At 34.4% G+C, this 18,165-nt stretch overlaps 1 protein-coding gene across 3 annotated transcripts in view; it reads right to left on the bottom strand.

Moving 5' to 3' along the window:
• Positions 1–18,165, bottom strand: part of LOC149785792 (TAF5-like RNA polymerase II p300/CBP-associated factor-associated factor 65 kDa subunit 5L) — a 105,927-nt gene that overhangs the window by 6,219 nt on the left and 81,543 nt on the right. For 2 of the 3 annotated variants that reach the window (XM_089979722.1, XM_089979719.1), the window contains exons 9-14: positions 16,510–16,616; positions 14,709–14,790; positions 13,451–13,562; positions 12,519–12,687; positions 11,430–11,552; positions 10,403–10,475 (exon numbers count right to left, since the gene is read on the bottom strand). In XM_089979722.1, coding sequence (XP_089835848.1) covers positions 10,403–10,475; positions 11,430–11,552; positions 12,519–12,687; positions 13,451–13,562; positions 14,709–14,790; positions 16,510–16,616 — 666 coding nt within the window. The remainder of the gene's footprint in view (positions 1–10,402; positions 10,476–11,429; positions 11,553–12,518; positions 12,688–13,450; positions 13,563–14,708; positions 14,791–16,509; positions 16,617–18,165) is intronic. The other variant, XM_089979721.1, reaches the window with a different exon arrangement.

Raw genomic sequence — 18,165 nt, 5'->3', positions numbered from 1 at the left:
ACACAGACATCCAGGGTCCCCATTAAATTAATCAAATTTTGTTTATGATAGCAACTTAAGTTAACTTCACTTCATTTTTTTGGCTCATAATAATCAATTATACTATAATGTCATACCATGACATGCTTTATTTTTGTGCTTTAATAACTGTTTCAACACAGAACATCCCTCTGTATACCACTCCCTTACACATAACACAGGTCATTTTTATGTTTGTCCACAAACATCATTATGACTGGTATTGATTTCTGCACAGTAAGTTAATTTCAAGACTGCATAACCTGACCAGTGGTCAAGGTCAATGAGATCCATTGGTCAATAATTTCTAAAGTCAACCATGCCCTACTAGTGCCTACAGGACTATTAAACACTGAATATAATATAATGTGCATGGTATTCTTGCTATATTCTGTTAGAATTATTCTGTGCTATTTGTATTCATCTATCAAGTATATATTATGCACATAGACTGTGTCAACATGGTTATTCATTTTTTCTATGCACAATTATTATCAGCTTCTTCTATAGCAAATTCTTGTACAACTTGTCTGTCATTTTATCATCATTAACAAGCTTCAGCTCTTTGAATAATAAAATTAATTAGAAATTAAATCAAACTTGTTTTTTTTAAACTGTCAGCAATTGTAATCTGAAATCATAAAGTGTTGTACTTGATAATAGTTGATACATGTAATGGGAAACATGACCATAGTCACCTTATCACAGGAACTGTGTTATAATGAATGGTCTTATACCGAAGGAGTTCTGTATACTGGTAATAGCTTGACACAAAGATTAATGTTGTCGGAAAAGAGATTTTACATCTCATGCAAAACTGCCATTCAAATACCTGAATTAAACAAGGCCTGGAATTTTAACAAAGCAAAGTATCCATGATACTGTGCTATCAAAAAGAGAAGTGAAAAAAGGAAGACGGTTCATGTTAAATATTAATAAGAACATTGTACTAAATAATGCAATAAATGGAAAATCAATTAAATTTGCACTATTGATGCAAAACATCATTATGATAAAAAGTAAAAAGAAACATTGTTTATTATGATCAAAAGTAAAAAGAATGTGAGTAATGACGATATTACAAATACATCAATGTATAAACAGATCTTATAAAACTGAAGTGTACTTGACCAAAGTTATGAATAGCAATGTTAGATAGGTTCAGACTGACAAACAAAATTAACCTATCAGAAATGGGCACACTGCATAGAACTCCTGTTGGTTACACTGCAGAATTATGTGGATAAGAGTGCTAAATTCAATAATAATAATAGGTCACAACTCCATAAGAGACCAGAAATCATTGGCTGATACCAGCTTAATAGCCAAAAGGGATAATTTCTGTTGAATTAATTCCTATGCTGTTGACTGCATATGCAATGAAAACAATGTTTCCATGTTCCTCTATTTAAAAAAAAATCTAAACCATATTTGTTGGCACATTAGTATCATTTTTCCAATATTGAAAGGTCTGTATTCCTGGATGATTTCTGTCAAAGTTTGTCCAATTCTGTGAAGCAACTTTTTGAGATAAAGTCATTTACATGTTTTCTAGTTTTATTAAGTGGGATTGGTACCAGGATGCTTTCTGCAAAATTTAGTTACATTTTGTTCAGCAGTTATGAAGAAGTAATTAAAGGTTTTCCATTTCTAGTAATAGCAACCATATTTGCTGGCAGATTTGCATTATTTGTATAAAAAGTAAATTATAGCCCTTCATTCCAAGATGCTATCTGTCAAATTCTGTTGAGTGGCTTTTGAGAAGTCATGTGAAGAATTTTCTGTTGTCAGTAAATGTGGTCATATATAATGGTGAATTAGTATCATTTGCATTAATTTGAATCCCCTTAATGCAAGAATGCTTTCTGTTAAATATGCTCAACTTCTGCAGAGCAGTTTCTAACATGTCATTGAAAATTTTTTCCACTTTTTTAAAATTGTCAAATTCTGTTTATTAATTCTGAGGAGGAGTCATTTTAAGATTTTGTTTCAGTCATTAGTAATGGCAGTTATATCTGATGGCAGATTGGCATCACTAAAACAAGGCCTTAATGTGAGGATGATTTCTGTCAAATCTGGTTTGACTGTTTAGTTGCTTCTGATGTGTTGTTTAAATTTGTTTTCATATTTTCAATAATGGTGGCCCATATTGGATCAAAGATCAGCATCTATTTAACAAGCAGTTGTAGGCAATTGGTAAAGTGTCAGACTTGTAACCCAAGTATCATGGGTCTGATACCCAGCCAGCCCAGTGCAAGTCAGCTGCCTTCCTGTGTCTTTGTAAACAGCACTTAGCTTCCTTTTCCTCAGCATGATGTAGCCAATATTGTGTCAAAAGAGCCAAAACAAAAACTTTTTAGAAAAATCCAAAAATACATTTGAAAGGTCTTGTGACAATGCTCTGTATAAAATATGCAAATTAGACAAGCATCTTTGTGAAACTGTAAATAATTGTGAACAGACTGCGCATGATTCATGATCTTGTCAACATAAAGCCGCACATCAAACTCAACTGACATCCAACATTCAAAGGTAAAGTTATGTAGCTGGAAACAGTCCAGGGGGATTGGAAAATCAGGGGCCATAATTCCTCTAAACTGTGTTGCAGAATGATGAAAATGGAAGTCATCTTAGGTTTCATTAGTACAGAGCGCACCAAATTTAGATGATATACCAATGATACAAAATTTAGATGATATACCAATGATACGAAATTTAGATGAAATACCAATGATACGAAATTTAGATGAAATACCAATGATACCAAATTCTGATGATATACCAATGATACGAAATTTAGATGAAATACCAGTGATACGAAATTTAGATGAAATAACAATGATACCAAATTTAGATGATATACCAATGATAGGAAATTTGGATAACATACCAATGATACCAAATTTAGATGAAATACCAATGATACAAAATTTGGATGACATACCAATGATATGAAATTTAGATGATATATCAATGATACGAAATTTACATGAAATACCAATGATACCAAATTGAGATGAAATACCAATGTTACCAAATTTGGATGAAATGCCAATGATACGAAATTTAGATGAAATAGCAATGATACAAAATTTAGATGATATACCAATGATACGAAATTTAGATGAAATACCAATGATACGAAATTTAGATGAAATACCAATTATACCAAATTTAGATGAAATAACAATGATACCAAATTTGGATGAAATACCAATAATACCAAATTTGGATGAAATACCAATGATACCAAATTTAGATGAAATACCAATGATACTAAATTTAGATGAAATACCAATAATACCAAATTTAGATGAAACTGAAGGATCCTTTGGGAAATGTTTATACTGCAGAAAGCAAGAATTCAGAAGAATGGGAAATCAGGGGCCATAACACCTTATGAATGTGACTGTTGGAACTCAAATTCGTTCAATGTATCCACATTAAAAGGCGCAATGCTAAATTAAGTTGAAACCTACAATCCCTAATAAAGTTTTCTTACAGAGATCTACTTTAGAACAGGCAATCTGGGTTCACAAATCCCTGAAAAGTTGTGGATGGACAAAATCAAACTCTTTTCAAGGTCAACTCAATATAAAACTGTATACCAAATTATATTAAAATCCAACTAAAGCTGTTCTAATGAAATGATTGTTAAGCATCAGTCAATTTCAGAATTAAATAACTACAATTTCTGCGATTAATTATGGCAAAATCAGTTTTGAAACATTTCAACTGTTTTAGACTTGAAACTATTTGAAAAACAGCTCATGTTTCATCAAAACATCAAGTGGACAAATTAACTGATCATAAACTGAACCTGGCATGGTAAGAGTAAAATTATGATCAATCATAAATTGTATCCAATTACCAATACTAAATCTAAAAATCATTTTTAAGTTTATGCTGCTGATATCAAAGTTAATAGCACTGGCAGTCATGATGGACGACTGAAAAAAATCAAACTCAAACTCAAGGATAAAACATTAAATCAAATCTCACTGTCTTCTCCAACTGCAGCAATGATGAATCACTAAAGAAAGCAAAATGTGTGTACTGGTAATATTATATGATCAAAATTAAATGGGTTACTGTGATGAGTATTCTAAAGGCCATGGGTTTTTATACATACATTTAAAAATGTACAAGCCATGTCTTAGCAGAAAAAGGTGTATGGGTCTTTTTAAGATTTACTCTACTAAATATTTAAATGCTGCAAAAAAATCTTTACTTGGAGGTTTCTTCAAAGTTTAACAAAAAATCTGTATGGGTAAAAATGAAACAACTATTTAAGGCACTTAATTATAGACTGGATCAGACATACTTATAGTTTTAAACTTTCATCATATATCTCAACAAAGGTATATCCATTCTGTGGACAACTTTGAGAAACCGATTTTGGAAGTAAAATATATTTTTCTGATAATAAATACCCAATCCTAATACCTTAGGAGTACGGCCACTACCTTGCAAATCCAGCCATCTTTTTAGCACCCCAAAATGCTCCAGATGCTTACCTACATGAGGTCAGACAATAGTGGTCTCCCAGTGCATAGAAAGATTGTTGCCAAATCCCGCCTATACTTCAGTTACAACCAGAATAAATGTGCATGTACTATAAGGGATGTAACTGTACAGAGATAAGGATGTAACTTGATGGAGATAAGGGATGTAACTGTATGGAGATAAGGATTAACTGAATGGAGATAAGGGATGTAACTGTATGGAGTCTCAGTGGTGCATGACAGTACTATGATCAGTCAGATAACACTATAAGGGATATAACTGACAGAGATAAGGATGTAACTAGATGGAGATAAGGGATGTAACTGTATGGAGTCTCAGGGGGTATGTGACACTACTATGATCAGATAACACTATAAGGGATGTAACTGACAGATAAGGATGTAACTGGATGGAGATAAGGGATGTAACTGTTATGGAGTCTCAGGGGTGTGTGACAGTTTTATGATCGGATAACACTATAAGGGATGTAACTGACAGATAAGGATGTAACTGGATGGAGATAAGGGATGTAACTGTATGGAGTCTCAGGGGTGTGTGACAGTTTTATGATCAGATAACACTATAAGGGATGTAACTGACAGATAAGGATGTAACTGGATGGAGATAAGGGATGTAACTGTATGGAGTCTCGGGGGGTGTGTGACAGTACTATGATCAGATAACACTATAAGGGATGTAACTGATAGAGATAAGGATGTAACTGTATGGCGATAAGGGATGTAACTGTATGGAGATAAGGGATGTAACAGTATGGAGTCTCGGGGGGGGGGGGTGACAGTACTATGATCAGATAACACTATAAGGGATGTAACTGATAGAGATAAGGATGTAACTGTATGGAGATAAGGGATGTAACTGTATGGAGTCTCAGGGGTGTGTGACAGTTCTATGATCAGATACCACTATAAGGGATGTAACTGACAGAGCTAAGGATGTAACTGGATGGAGATAAGGGATGTAACTGTATGGAGTCTCAGGGGTGTGTGACAGTACTATGATCAGATAACACTATAAGGGATGCAACTGACAGAGCTAAGGATGTAACTGGATGGAGATAAGGGACATAACTGTATGGAGTCTCAGGTGTGTGTGACACTACTATAATCAGATAAGTATTACTTTAGTTCCCAAAAATTGGTTTCTTCATCAAATACATTACTCATCACAAATACAGTAAAAACATGTTAACGGAAGCAACCCACTAGAAAAGGAAAAACTGGCCTTTGTACACAGGTGATCATTGTACACTGGTTCACCATGTAAATTTAATATTATTATTACTAGTACATACCTGCCAACCTTTTCAGGAAATAATAATGATTTTTAAAACTATAATGCATATTTATAACAACTATAACCATTAGTAAAGTATGACAGCAATTTAATTATTTAATATCAAAGATGCATGTGTTGCACTCTTGCACCTTCCATTTGGGTGCCCATTCAGAAGGTGTGCGAGTGCAACACACTCACATTCAGACACAGGCTGTTTATAGGAACCTTTCCAAACCTTGTTTTTTCTCCTCAATCATTACTGATTGCAACGTACCATCTTTCACTGATGATCTCAATTCTGTGATTCAATATTGATTGCAATGTACCATCTTTCACTGATGATCTCAATTCTGTGTGATTGTTTTTTTAATGAACTGCCCAATAGCGAAATCACAAATACACAATTTGCAAAATGCAAAGTTTTCTCCTTTACAAGATGGTTTCACAAATCTAAACATGATTTGTCCTTCAAGTTCTGTTGTCTTTTCTTTGCTGGCGAAAATTCTGAATCTTTTGCTTCCTTTTGACATGACAGAAAGCTGAATATTACAAAGATGAGATACAGTGTTAGCAGCACCTGCTTTGCACAATCCAATATGGTGGATAAAGACTAGCATGGTAGCCTCGATTTCAAATAAACCAATCATGTTTCAGAACTCTATATCCATTTATACATGCAGTGCATTTGCTCTCAGAATGGAACCGAATGCCCATTCTAAACAGAAAATTGCAAGGAAAATTGTAATTAATATTTTCATTAAAAAAGGGACTTTTTAAAAAGTCAAACATACACTTGTATTCAGGTCCAAAATATGGGGCAAATACAGGTAAAATAAGCGAGAACATAGGTTACTGAGGGATCCAAAAATATGAAGTGATGCCATCAACACTGGACAGCGAGAAAACGGGTGGGTGTCTGTTTAATAGCTGAATACTCATTTTGTAATCAGTTAGAGATTAACTGTCAATAAACAGCTTTTTCTAAAAAAATTATTCACTTCATATATAAATTAACTTTATTTTCAAGATATCCAACCTCTGAAAGATCATTAACATTATTTAACTGGTTTCAACAACCATCACATGTACACACTTGTATTCTGTAACTTCTTTTAGTTACTGCTTATTCACAACCAAACAAGATTCCTTTATTTTAAGAAATGGGGTCATTTATTTCAAGAAACACCAATCAATGTTGAAACTACATTTTTTAAACTCTTTTCTTTTGTAAAATATTGATACCGTGATTTCATTGCAAGTAATAGTGAAATTTGTTCTCATCCTTGAGGAAATAACTTAGTGCCAATTCTGAAATGAGTTAAGAAAAAACACAACCATGACTGCTAGCTGCTATGCAGGTAAGATTTGCACACATTTTCATTTTTTTTTAATTGCACACCGCATTTGATCTGATACAAAAAAACCCACATGATTAACATGATAATAAAAGGCATGCTTTAAATTTAAATATAGTGCAACACTATAACAAATACTTCTGCAAGTCAGATTTTATCAAAACACAGTTGGCACATAATTAAGTTTTCATAGAACATTCATGCACATTGCTGTTACAGTAGCTGACATATTTCACACTTGAATGCAAGAAGGCACACTGCACTTAAACCAACCTAAAAGATAGAATTAAACACAAATTTCACTTGACAAAATTTATCTTTTTTATTTATTAAAGTACTGTGTCCCATAGTCATTAGTGACATTTTCACTGATAAAAATGTCATCAAATATTGTTATTTACGGTGTATTAAGAAAACTGTTTGGGATGAAAATTAAACAAAATGCATGACTTCTTAATAAAAGTTGATAATTTCATAATGTAGATTTGAATTTCCATAGATATAAAGCATGGTTTCATTTACCAATTCTAAATGCAATTTTTTTCATGTTCAACAAATAGGGGCCAATTTTTGGGTGTCAAGTTAAAAAATGGGATCCATGCCTGAGCCCACAGTATAAGTGGGTTTGCAAGTTATCAGGGCATTGAAGGAGTGGTATACACCATGACAAAACAATGATTTCATTACTGATTGACAGCTTATGTATGACTGTAAAATAGTGGACTGACTGGGCCAACTTGTATAATTAGGCTTATGTATGACTGTAAAACAGTGGACTGACTGGATCAAATTGTATAATTAGGCTTATGTATGACTGTAAAACAGTGGACTGACTGGGCCAACTTGTATAATTAGGCTTATGTATGACTGTAAAACAGTGGACTGACTGGGCCAACATGTATAATTAGGCTTATATGTGACTGTAAAACAGTGGACTGACTGGGCCAACTTGTATAATTAGGCTTATATGTGACTGTAAAACAGTGGACTGACTGGGCCAACTTGTATAATTAGGCTTATGTATGACTGTAAAACGGTGGACTGACTGGACCAAATTCTATAATTTGGCTTATGTATGACTGTAAAACAGTGGACTGACTGGGCCAACTTGTATAATTAGGCTTATGTATGACTGTAAAACAGTGGATTGACTGGGCCAACTTGTATAATTAGAATTATGTATGACTGTAAAACAGTGGATTGACTGGGCCAACTTGTATAATTAGGCTTATGTATGACTGTAAAACAGTGGATTGACTGGGCCAACTTGTATAATTAGGCTTATGACTATAAAACAGTGGACTGACTGGGCCAACTTGTATAATTAGGCTTATGACTATAAAACAGTGGACTGACTGGGCCAACTTGTATAATTAGGCTTATGACTATAAAACAGTGGATTGACTGGGCCAACTTGTATAATTAGGCTTATGACTATAAAACAGTGGACTGACAGAAATGTTTTTGCATTGAATCACCATATTCCTTTAATAATAAAGAATGCCTTCCTCATGAAGCAAACATTTAGTTTGTATTGACTGAGCGGTCACTGTAGATATGTGCAGGTGACCTTGTAAGGCAGGAAGTAACCACCGTTTGTTTAGGAAACACCTGGCCACTGATCGCAGAACATAGGTGGCCATTATATACAGGACATTTTATAAACCACTTGCACATGCACTAAATCCTGCCCATTGTGTTAACACCTGTAATTATGGACAGCAAAATAAAATGCATATATGGGTGAAATCAGTCCAGCATCATGTAAACATTGCAGTAAAGATAATGCCAATAACAATTATGTGAATGGATTTTCTGTGACATGTAATGACAGACAATTAGTTGGCAGAAAACACAAGTTAAATAGCAAATTGAATGGGAGCACTATAAACCCTAGGGCAGGTATTCACATTCACACTGACAAGTATCATCAGTATCATAAGACAAAGTTAGACAAATGTTTGAATAATTCATCAATGACAGAAATGGAGCAAGAAGTAGACAATAATATAGTTGAGATAAACATAACCTGCTGTGAGAAAATTTAACAGAATCACTTAAATGATGGAATGTTATCAACATAATCAAATTTATGAGGTCTCAAAAAAGAGTGTACTTTCTAGCTCTAGCAGAAGTAACAACTGATATATGGACACGAGATTTAATGACAATCCCTTAACCCAGGGGTGATCACTCTTGTTTGACCTCCATCTATTTATGCCGATATCTAGCATGCTTTTGTGCTAAAATAGACTTGGGAGGGATTGATTTGCAAAGTATTGGGTGTATTCCTAAAGTAGCATATCTGTAGAAGAAAATTTCTAATAGACTGCCAACATTGATGGACTTCTTATCAAAAAAAAGGATTAGGCAATGCTTTCACATCTAATACAATGCAACAATCCACTTCCAACTATTTGTGAAAATATGTAAAATATGCTTTTGTAAACAAGACTGAATCAGCAAATTTGCAATTCTGTACTTAAACATAATTTGCTGTGCATTGGTGCCAAAGAGTTTGAAGAACAACTTTTACAGAAAAAGACGTTCCATGGTGGTAGACTTAAAAGTGATTCCAGTATTTGACACTAACCTCCCCCAGAACTGACTAACAGTTCTTAAAAAGAAATCTTTATTCAAACACACACACACATACACACACACCTCCTCTTGAGTGTCCATAGAATGAATGAATTAACATTTCATTAGAAAACCTTATTTTTTGTCCACAGGGACAAAGACAAATTGGCTATAAGCTTCAATGAATATTACACATACTGAACTTGAAACCTTTCTATCATTTATCTCTATGAACAGAAGCCAAGGTATCCGAATCTTTGATTTTAAAAAATCCCAATTTTTTTAATCCTTCCAAATATTTTAAGTCTGCATATTGATAATACAAGGACAAATTCTCAGGGCAGTAATATTTTCTTTTTTAGCCTGCACAGAAAATAATATTAATGATCTTTCATACGACATCTATTCTCATTATATTGTTTAATACTGATGAAAATGGATGGCCAAAGTAGCTAACTTTTTTCAATAACCTCGACAGTTTAAGGAAAAATGCATCTTTGTTGAAGTCTTAGGTGTGCAGCCAACAACAGCAGTATGCTGAATGCTGATTGATACAAAAAGCATTGAGCCCAATAAACATGCTAACATAACATAATGAAATAGGACAACAACTGCCTGAAGTCACATGACCGTCACGTGATACTTACAATGCTGGGTTGGCTGGAGAGTTGGCTACAGATTTTCTGACATCCCACACTCTGATACAGCAGTCCAAACCTCCTGCAGAAAATAAAACAATGCAGACAAGAAACAAAATATACAAAGTCTCTCTCTCTCCCCCTTTCTTTCTCAATAGAGTTAATCGTTGTTCCAGATGATTGGGTAAAGATGAAGTCAGTTAATGTACATTCTGGCAGAAATTAAATGCACTGTCTAAATATCTGTCTTCTGTCTATTACAAAAGCATCTAAAGCAAGCATCCTATTGACCCCTTAAGTCCTTAAATAAAACGCCAGATCCTAGATTTCACAAATTAGATTCATCTATGAGAATCTGTGTACCTGAAGCAAGTTTACTGTTGTCCTGGCTGTTATTTAGAGTTTGGATTGTGTCAATAAGTCCCCTGAACCCCTGAAGACCACAAATACATCCAACTGTCTGTCTGTGACAATCTCTATACCTGTTGCCAGTATACCACTATTCTGGTTGATACTAAGGGGTTGGACAGTGTCTGCATGTACTCTGAACTCTTTTAACAGTGTCCATGATCTCAAGCCCATACATGCACTCACCTGTCTGTCTGTCTGTAATAATCTATGGATAGGATGCCAGTTTACTTTTGTCAAGCATACTACTTGGGGCTTGGACAATGTCTATATATCCCCTGAACCCCATAAAGTACGCCTATGACCCCAAGCCCACAAATGCATCCACATGTCTGTGACAATCTGTAACAATCTGTAGAACTGATGCCAGTGTATTACTGTTCTGACTGGTATTTTGTGTTTTGACAGTGTCTGTATGTCCCCTGTATGTCCTCTGAACCCCTTAAACGAATGTCCCTGACTCCAAACCAATACATTTATCAATCTGTCTGTCTGTGACAATGTGTATATCTGATGCCAGAATACTGCTGGCTTGACTGCTACTCAGGGCCTGTTATGTTCCTTAAACCCCTTAAATAATGTTCCTGACTCCAAGCATGTATATGCATGTAACTGTTTGTCTTTGTACCTGATGCCAGTGTACTGCTGTCCTTGCTGAAACTCAGGGCATGAACAGTGTCTGTATGTCCCCTGAACTCTTTAAACAGGGTACCTGACCCTAGATCCCACACTCGAACCCTTCTGTCATCACCTGCAAAACAACAAAAAACACTGATGTTGAACTGTTCAAATCCAAGTGAAGAATTTGTTAAACTTCAATTTTATAACACTAATCAATCACCACCACCATTACCATACACTCAGGTTTTGGTCCGAAATACATCACTCTAGCCCAGGCATGGGCAACGTCCTCAAGAGCACAGAAAACTGACAACAGAAATCACAATCCTAAAACTAGTAGGAAGCAGTGTTGTTGTTGTAGGGTTTAACACCATTTTTCAGCACACAATAGGCTATACATGGCGGCCAGTATTAATGGTGGAGGAAGAACCCGGGAAAACCCCTGAAAGAACCACTGACCCATGAGAAGCTACTGGTAAGCTTTCTCACATACCCACATTGGCCGAATCCGAGACTCAAACCCACACAGAGAGGTGAGATGGCAGTGATCTGTAATGGAGAGCGCTTTAGACCACTCGGCCACTCGGGGCCCCGTAGGAAGCAGTGGATCTTATACCAGTGTTTATTTAAGATAATTTTATGAAACATGCTAATTAATGTTATATGCTATGAATATCTTGCAGCATGTCACTGTCAATTTATTGTTTTTCATGAAACACAAATTTTTCTGGATCTTGTGGTTGGCTGAAATTTATGAATCTAACAAATGGGGATTCTTCTATAGAAAAAAACAGAATACCTGTCCCAAAGAACCAAATAAACTACAGATGAAAATGTTATTTTATTTTAGCTGCAAAACCATGAAAATTTATACCCATAAAAAAATCAAATGACATTTGATTCAATGAGTTTCATAAAGTTTAAGTAAAATTCATGAGTTTGAGATCGACCAAATAATGCCAATTGCACCAAATTACTCAATGATGTTGCTGCATGCTGTTGTTGAGTGTTATACCACAGCATGTCAAACAATTTATGACTTATTGTAATGGCACTATTAAAGGTGACTGCTATGTGAAATTAAAAAAATAATTACCAGTTGAAGCTAGATATTTTCCATCCTGTGAAAAGGCAAGAGCGAGGACTGACCCTTTATGACCTTGGAGGAGCCGTACTGACTTCCCTTCCTGTACACTCCACAGTCGTACTGTCTTGTCACCTGAGCCTGTTGCCACATAGTTACCATTTGGATGGAATTTCACACACTGAAAGTTGAAGAGTTTGTTCATATTACTGCAAATCATTAGATTCATAGGAATTTAGTATAGAGGGAATATTTCAAAATAAAATCAATCAATTTCACTTGCTCTCTTTCACCATTGTATTTTCATGGCCACATCCAAGTTTTAATACTAAATGTGTTTCAGAATGCAGAAGTACTGAAACATATTTCCTTGATTAAAATATAAAAAAACTGTAATATCCATTCCAACTGAAATAACCCCCAGTCTAGAAAATTTCCTAGATTCATGAAAACCATCGAGAACTACTCCATCTAGGTAGTGGAACAGAATATCATGTTTAAGTTTCCAACTGGAATGTTGTATGAGAAATTCTTACAACAAAATTATAAACAAAAATATCTATATCATATTATGAAAAAGGTAAAACAAAACAGTAAATCATGTCTATTTAGATAAGGGCAAAGTACACTATGGGCTTGCAGATACAATGATAATAAAAGTATCACATTTATTATTAAATCAAGTCAGGGAAAAAGCATGGGTCATGGCTTCTGGAAACCACTGTAGTTCAGTTGGCTGATCATCAGACTTGTAATACAAGGGTTGTGGGTTGGATACTTGGACAGGCCAGCCTGGGTCAAATGCATTAGTGACCATGGGAAAGGAACATAACTCCCATTTCCTAGGCATGACAGAGTCAGTAATATGTTAAAATTGCCATTAAAACCATCAACAACCAGTATAACTTCTACTTTACAAGGAAAATGCTCTGCTTAACACTTACGTCTACATCATAAGTATGACCAACAAAACTGCGCAGAGGATAATTCCTGTCTACGCACCACAGTTTGGCAGTTTGGTCATGAGAAGCACTGGCAAAGTAGTAACCAACGCAACTGAAATATATAGCATAAAAATAAAATAAAAATTCCTGTACTAATTGTGATTCATTAATTTTATTATCATATTGACACACACATACACACACACACATTTTAATTTATTTTCATTGGCATCCATTTTTTGTGATCTTATGAAAAATTAAATTTTCATTGGTATTTTTATCAGAACTGGGAAGGGGTCCTACTTTTTCCACTGAAGGATGATTGTTCACTGTGTCCATAAGTCTGGTTTGCTGAAACCACAACATCAACAAAAATGAGAACCAAATGAAAAAAATGAAAGTACTAAGTACATCTATTGTGTTGCTTCATTTCTACATATATATAAATATCCATTTGACTTCACTGTTCATTGTAAACAAAATATACATAAAATCATTATCAATGAACTAAGAATACTGATGGCTTTGAAGGTTGAAGCCGTACTAATTTCCATAAGATCACATAAAGGATGATAACTCCAAAGACATTATATGTGGTTCCATTTACACATACTGGTCAAAATAATCTTTATATTTTTAAATATTTTCTTTCCTTTATATATCACTAGAGAATTTATATCATCATCTAAAATAATATTGTTTTTAATTACTGCAACTACCTTTACAAACATTTTCTACTATTTTCAGAACTATCAATGGAAAAATATCGAAGGGAGATAACTAATAGCAGGTCTACCATTTACTTAAATACGAGTTGTTTCACTCGACATAAAATTTAGATGAACATCAAGTGATACAATGTTATTGATTTGTTACAATTTTATTAATGCAAACTGTATTTTATACTAAGAACAGTCATTATGCCATAAGCATGGAGGGATTAAATCCAAGCCAGATATTACCATTATACTGTCAACAATTAAAGACATGTCACTGCAATTTTATCATTCAATTATGTTGCAAGAACATTTCTGTACAAACAAAATTAGTAGGAAAACTAGGTTAATAAATATAATAAAAAGAGGATTATATAATAATAATAATAATAATAATAATAATAATAAAAATAAAAATAAAAATAAAAAGGGGGAAAGAAGAATATGTAATAATAACAATATTAGAAGAAGAAGAAGAACAAGAAGAAAAAGATGAAGCAACATCATTTTTATAAAGCTCTAAATATCAGTTATAATGCCACCTGGTGTCTAGATCCCAGACTGGATAGTTGTGGCCCTTGTAGCATACAACATTCTTGTAACTCTCCATACTCCACAGTCTTACTGAAAACAAACAAAGGTCAAGGCTGTAACTGGTCATATGACTGGATCTCAACTTAACAGTAACTGTGATTTCTTTTTTTTGTGGTGCACAAATCTTTTATGCTTTTGTTTTTTGCTAAAAGTCATGAATTTATAGGCTCCATGAATAATAACCCATTTGTGAAGACAATAAGACCCCCATCTCTTAATAAATTTTTTTAAGTACATACATCTGTTGTTACAATATGACATTCACTATAATGGAATATTCACTTAACAACAAAATATTGGTTGGAATAAATTTCTGAGTTAGGAATGAATATCTGAATTCAGACACCAACAGATCTGCAAATTACCCACTATAAACTCACTGTTACAACAACACTGTTGTATGGCATTAAATCAATGACCACACGCTACAATGCCCTAAAGCCTGAAATCAGTGACCAGATGTTAGACTAACACTACTTCAGACAGCATTATATTTAGAGTAATGTACTCCATTATAAGGCAGTCTCACTATAAGATGATATACTCTGTGGATCCTATGTGCAGTACTGCATTATCTATCATGATGGTAAATTATTAGGCCATGTACTCTATTGCTCCCATGGACAGCATTTTTAATTGGGAGAGCTGTATATGTATTGCATCAATCATTATAATGCAGTCTTACTAGAAGGAGTATGCTCTATATCTCCCACAGATAGCATTATATGGAGGGAATACTATGTATGTTACATGTACTCCATTACAAGGCAGTCATACTTTAAGGCAGTATGCTCTATATCTCCCACAGATAGCATTATATGGAGGGAATACTATGTATGTTACATGTACTCCATTACAAGGCAGTCATACTTTAAGGCAGTATGCTCTATATCTCCCACAGATAGCATTATATGGAGGGAATACTATGTATGTTACATGTACTCCATTACAAGGCAGTCATACTTTAAGGCAGTATGCTCTATATCTCCCACAGATAGCATTATATGGAGGGAATACTATGTATGTTACATGTACTCCATTACAAGGCAGTCGTTCTTTAAGGCAGTATGCTCTATATCTCTCACAGATAACATTATATGGATGGAATACTATGTATGTTACATGTACTCCATTATAAGGCAGTTGTACTTTAAGACAGTATGCTCTATATCTAACACAGATAACATTATGAGTTCTATGTATCATGTACTCCATTATAAGGCAGTTTGCTTGACATCTCCCCAAAACAACATTATAATGAGTACTATAACTGAATCATGTATTCCTTTATAAGGCAGTCTTACTAAAAGGTAGTATACTCTGTGGATCCATTGGGCAGCATCATAATGTGTGAGTGCTGTACATATATAATGTACCTCATCATAAAGCAGTCTCACTATAAGGCAGTATACTATAATGCTCTCATGAATGGCATTTTAATGAGGGGTTGCTGTATTGAGTTTATAAGATAAGCCTGTTCAGCTTCTGGTCACTCCATTAAAAAAGCTTTACTCAACATTCTGTTCAGCCTTTCTAAAATATTATGAAGTGTGTTTTGGAATTAAGTAAAGCTTTATGATGGAGGGGCACAATGCTTATTGCTACTATGCTTGTCCAATACCCAGGAATATGTACTAGCACACCTGTCAACACTAATCTGTCATTGAGGATGTAGCCTGGTGTGTGTGTGTGTGTGTGTGTGTGTGAGAGAGAGAGAGAGAGAGAGAGAGAGAGAGAGAGAATTGTTACCTGTACCATCTTCTGAGCAGGAAAGCAGGTATCTGGAGTCTGCAGTGAAACATGTCTGATACACTGTACTGCTATGACTTCTAAGTGTCAACACTTCCTTCTCTACACTGAGAATAAATTTCAAGTGATATTCCACTAAATTAACGTGGAAAAAGGGGATAAAAATCAGGTATATAGAAATTTGAAAAAATTTTATACAATGTTATGGGTTACTTTTTGTTGCTGTATAAAGTGTGTGTGTGTGTGTGTGTGAGAGAGAGAGAGAGAGAGAGAGAGAGAGAGAGAGAGAGAGAGAGAAGGAGATTTAGATTTGTAATGAAGCTTTAACCATTTTTCAGTCATACTGCTATGATGTCTGCAGTGTGACAGTTTATAGTGATGTCTAGCACTGAGGCATCATGCCACAGACATGTAGCATGATGTTCCACCCAGTCACATTATCCCGACACCAATCTGACCAGTCCTAACACTAACCTCTTAATGCTGACTGCCAAGTGAATCAGCTCCTAGTACCATTTATATAAGTCTCTGGTATGCCTTGGCCACGGTTCAAATTCATGACAGTGAGGCTGATGCTGTAACCACTAGACCAAATCAAATCTCTTTGTTATCATACATTTATAGGTAACTAAACCTTAATTCTTTCTTATATGACAAATTTAATGATATCTTTGTTACTATTCATCTACAGGTAACTAAACCTTAATTCTTAACTATACAACAAAATTAACAATATATGTGATTCTCTTTCAGTAACAGAAACTTGTCATTGGGAGACATGTATCGAGGATAGAGATAATCTGTGTACTTACCTTACGTCATGATATGAATAAATTATTGGTTCTGAATACATTTGAAAAATAAAGTGGCTGCTCGTGAGGTGAACATTTTCCATTTTTGTACTAATATGCTGGCCACTGGTTGCATTCGAGGGATAGCCATTCTTGAGGGGTACTACTGAATACAAACTCATGAGTGCTACTGTATACATAATTGGATTTGAAAATATTGTGTGGCCTAAACTATCCATTTAAATCTATTCGAACTATACAAGTCAGTAAATCATAAGATTTTAGTGTCATGAAAGTTTTGTAAATTGAGTAAATTAAGTGCATTTGCAATATTAAATTTGTGAAGATTAATGAAAAGAAGATAAATGCTTTCCTTCAGCCACACTTTTCATCATAGTCATTACATGAAAAATATTTTCATACATCCATTTTCTTCACTAAAGTTGCAACTCCTATGTTAGATACAAGAAATCTGTATCATAAGTTATATTTTTTTAAGAATACTTCTTGAATTACATTAATGTTGGGAACTAATTTTATCTATCCCTCAAATCAAGTCTTCCCAGAAATGCAAAATAAAATGTGTCTTTCACATCTTCATACTATAGAGACCTCAAAAATAATATCTATGGAAAGTAAACATTTGCAAATAGTCAAAAACACTATGGGAAGTAACTCTCAAAACAATACTATATAATTATCTCCACTTGCCCTCAATAGGTGGCTGCACACAAAGACTGGGTGTTCTTCTGTTCAAGCTTGGGTAAAAATTCAGCAAGAATGCTTGTATTTGTGGAATGTGTAAGCAGAGTTTACACAATGTGATTAGGTAAGGATTCTTGGACAAACATAACTGATGAGGAAA

Source organism: Sinohyriopsis cumingii, chromosome 13, assembly GCF_028554795.1.
Source record: "Sinohyriopsis cumingii isolate HCF-2022 chromosome 13, ASM2855479v2, whole genome shotgun sequence".
Classification (NCBI taxonomy): Eukaryota; Metazoa; Mollusca; class Bivalvia; order Unionida; family Unionidae; genus Sinohyriopsis; species Sinohyriopsis cumingii.
The sequence above is the reverse complement of the archived record's forward strand: the minus strand, read 5'-3'. Positions and strand labels throughout refer to the sequence as shown.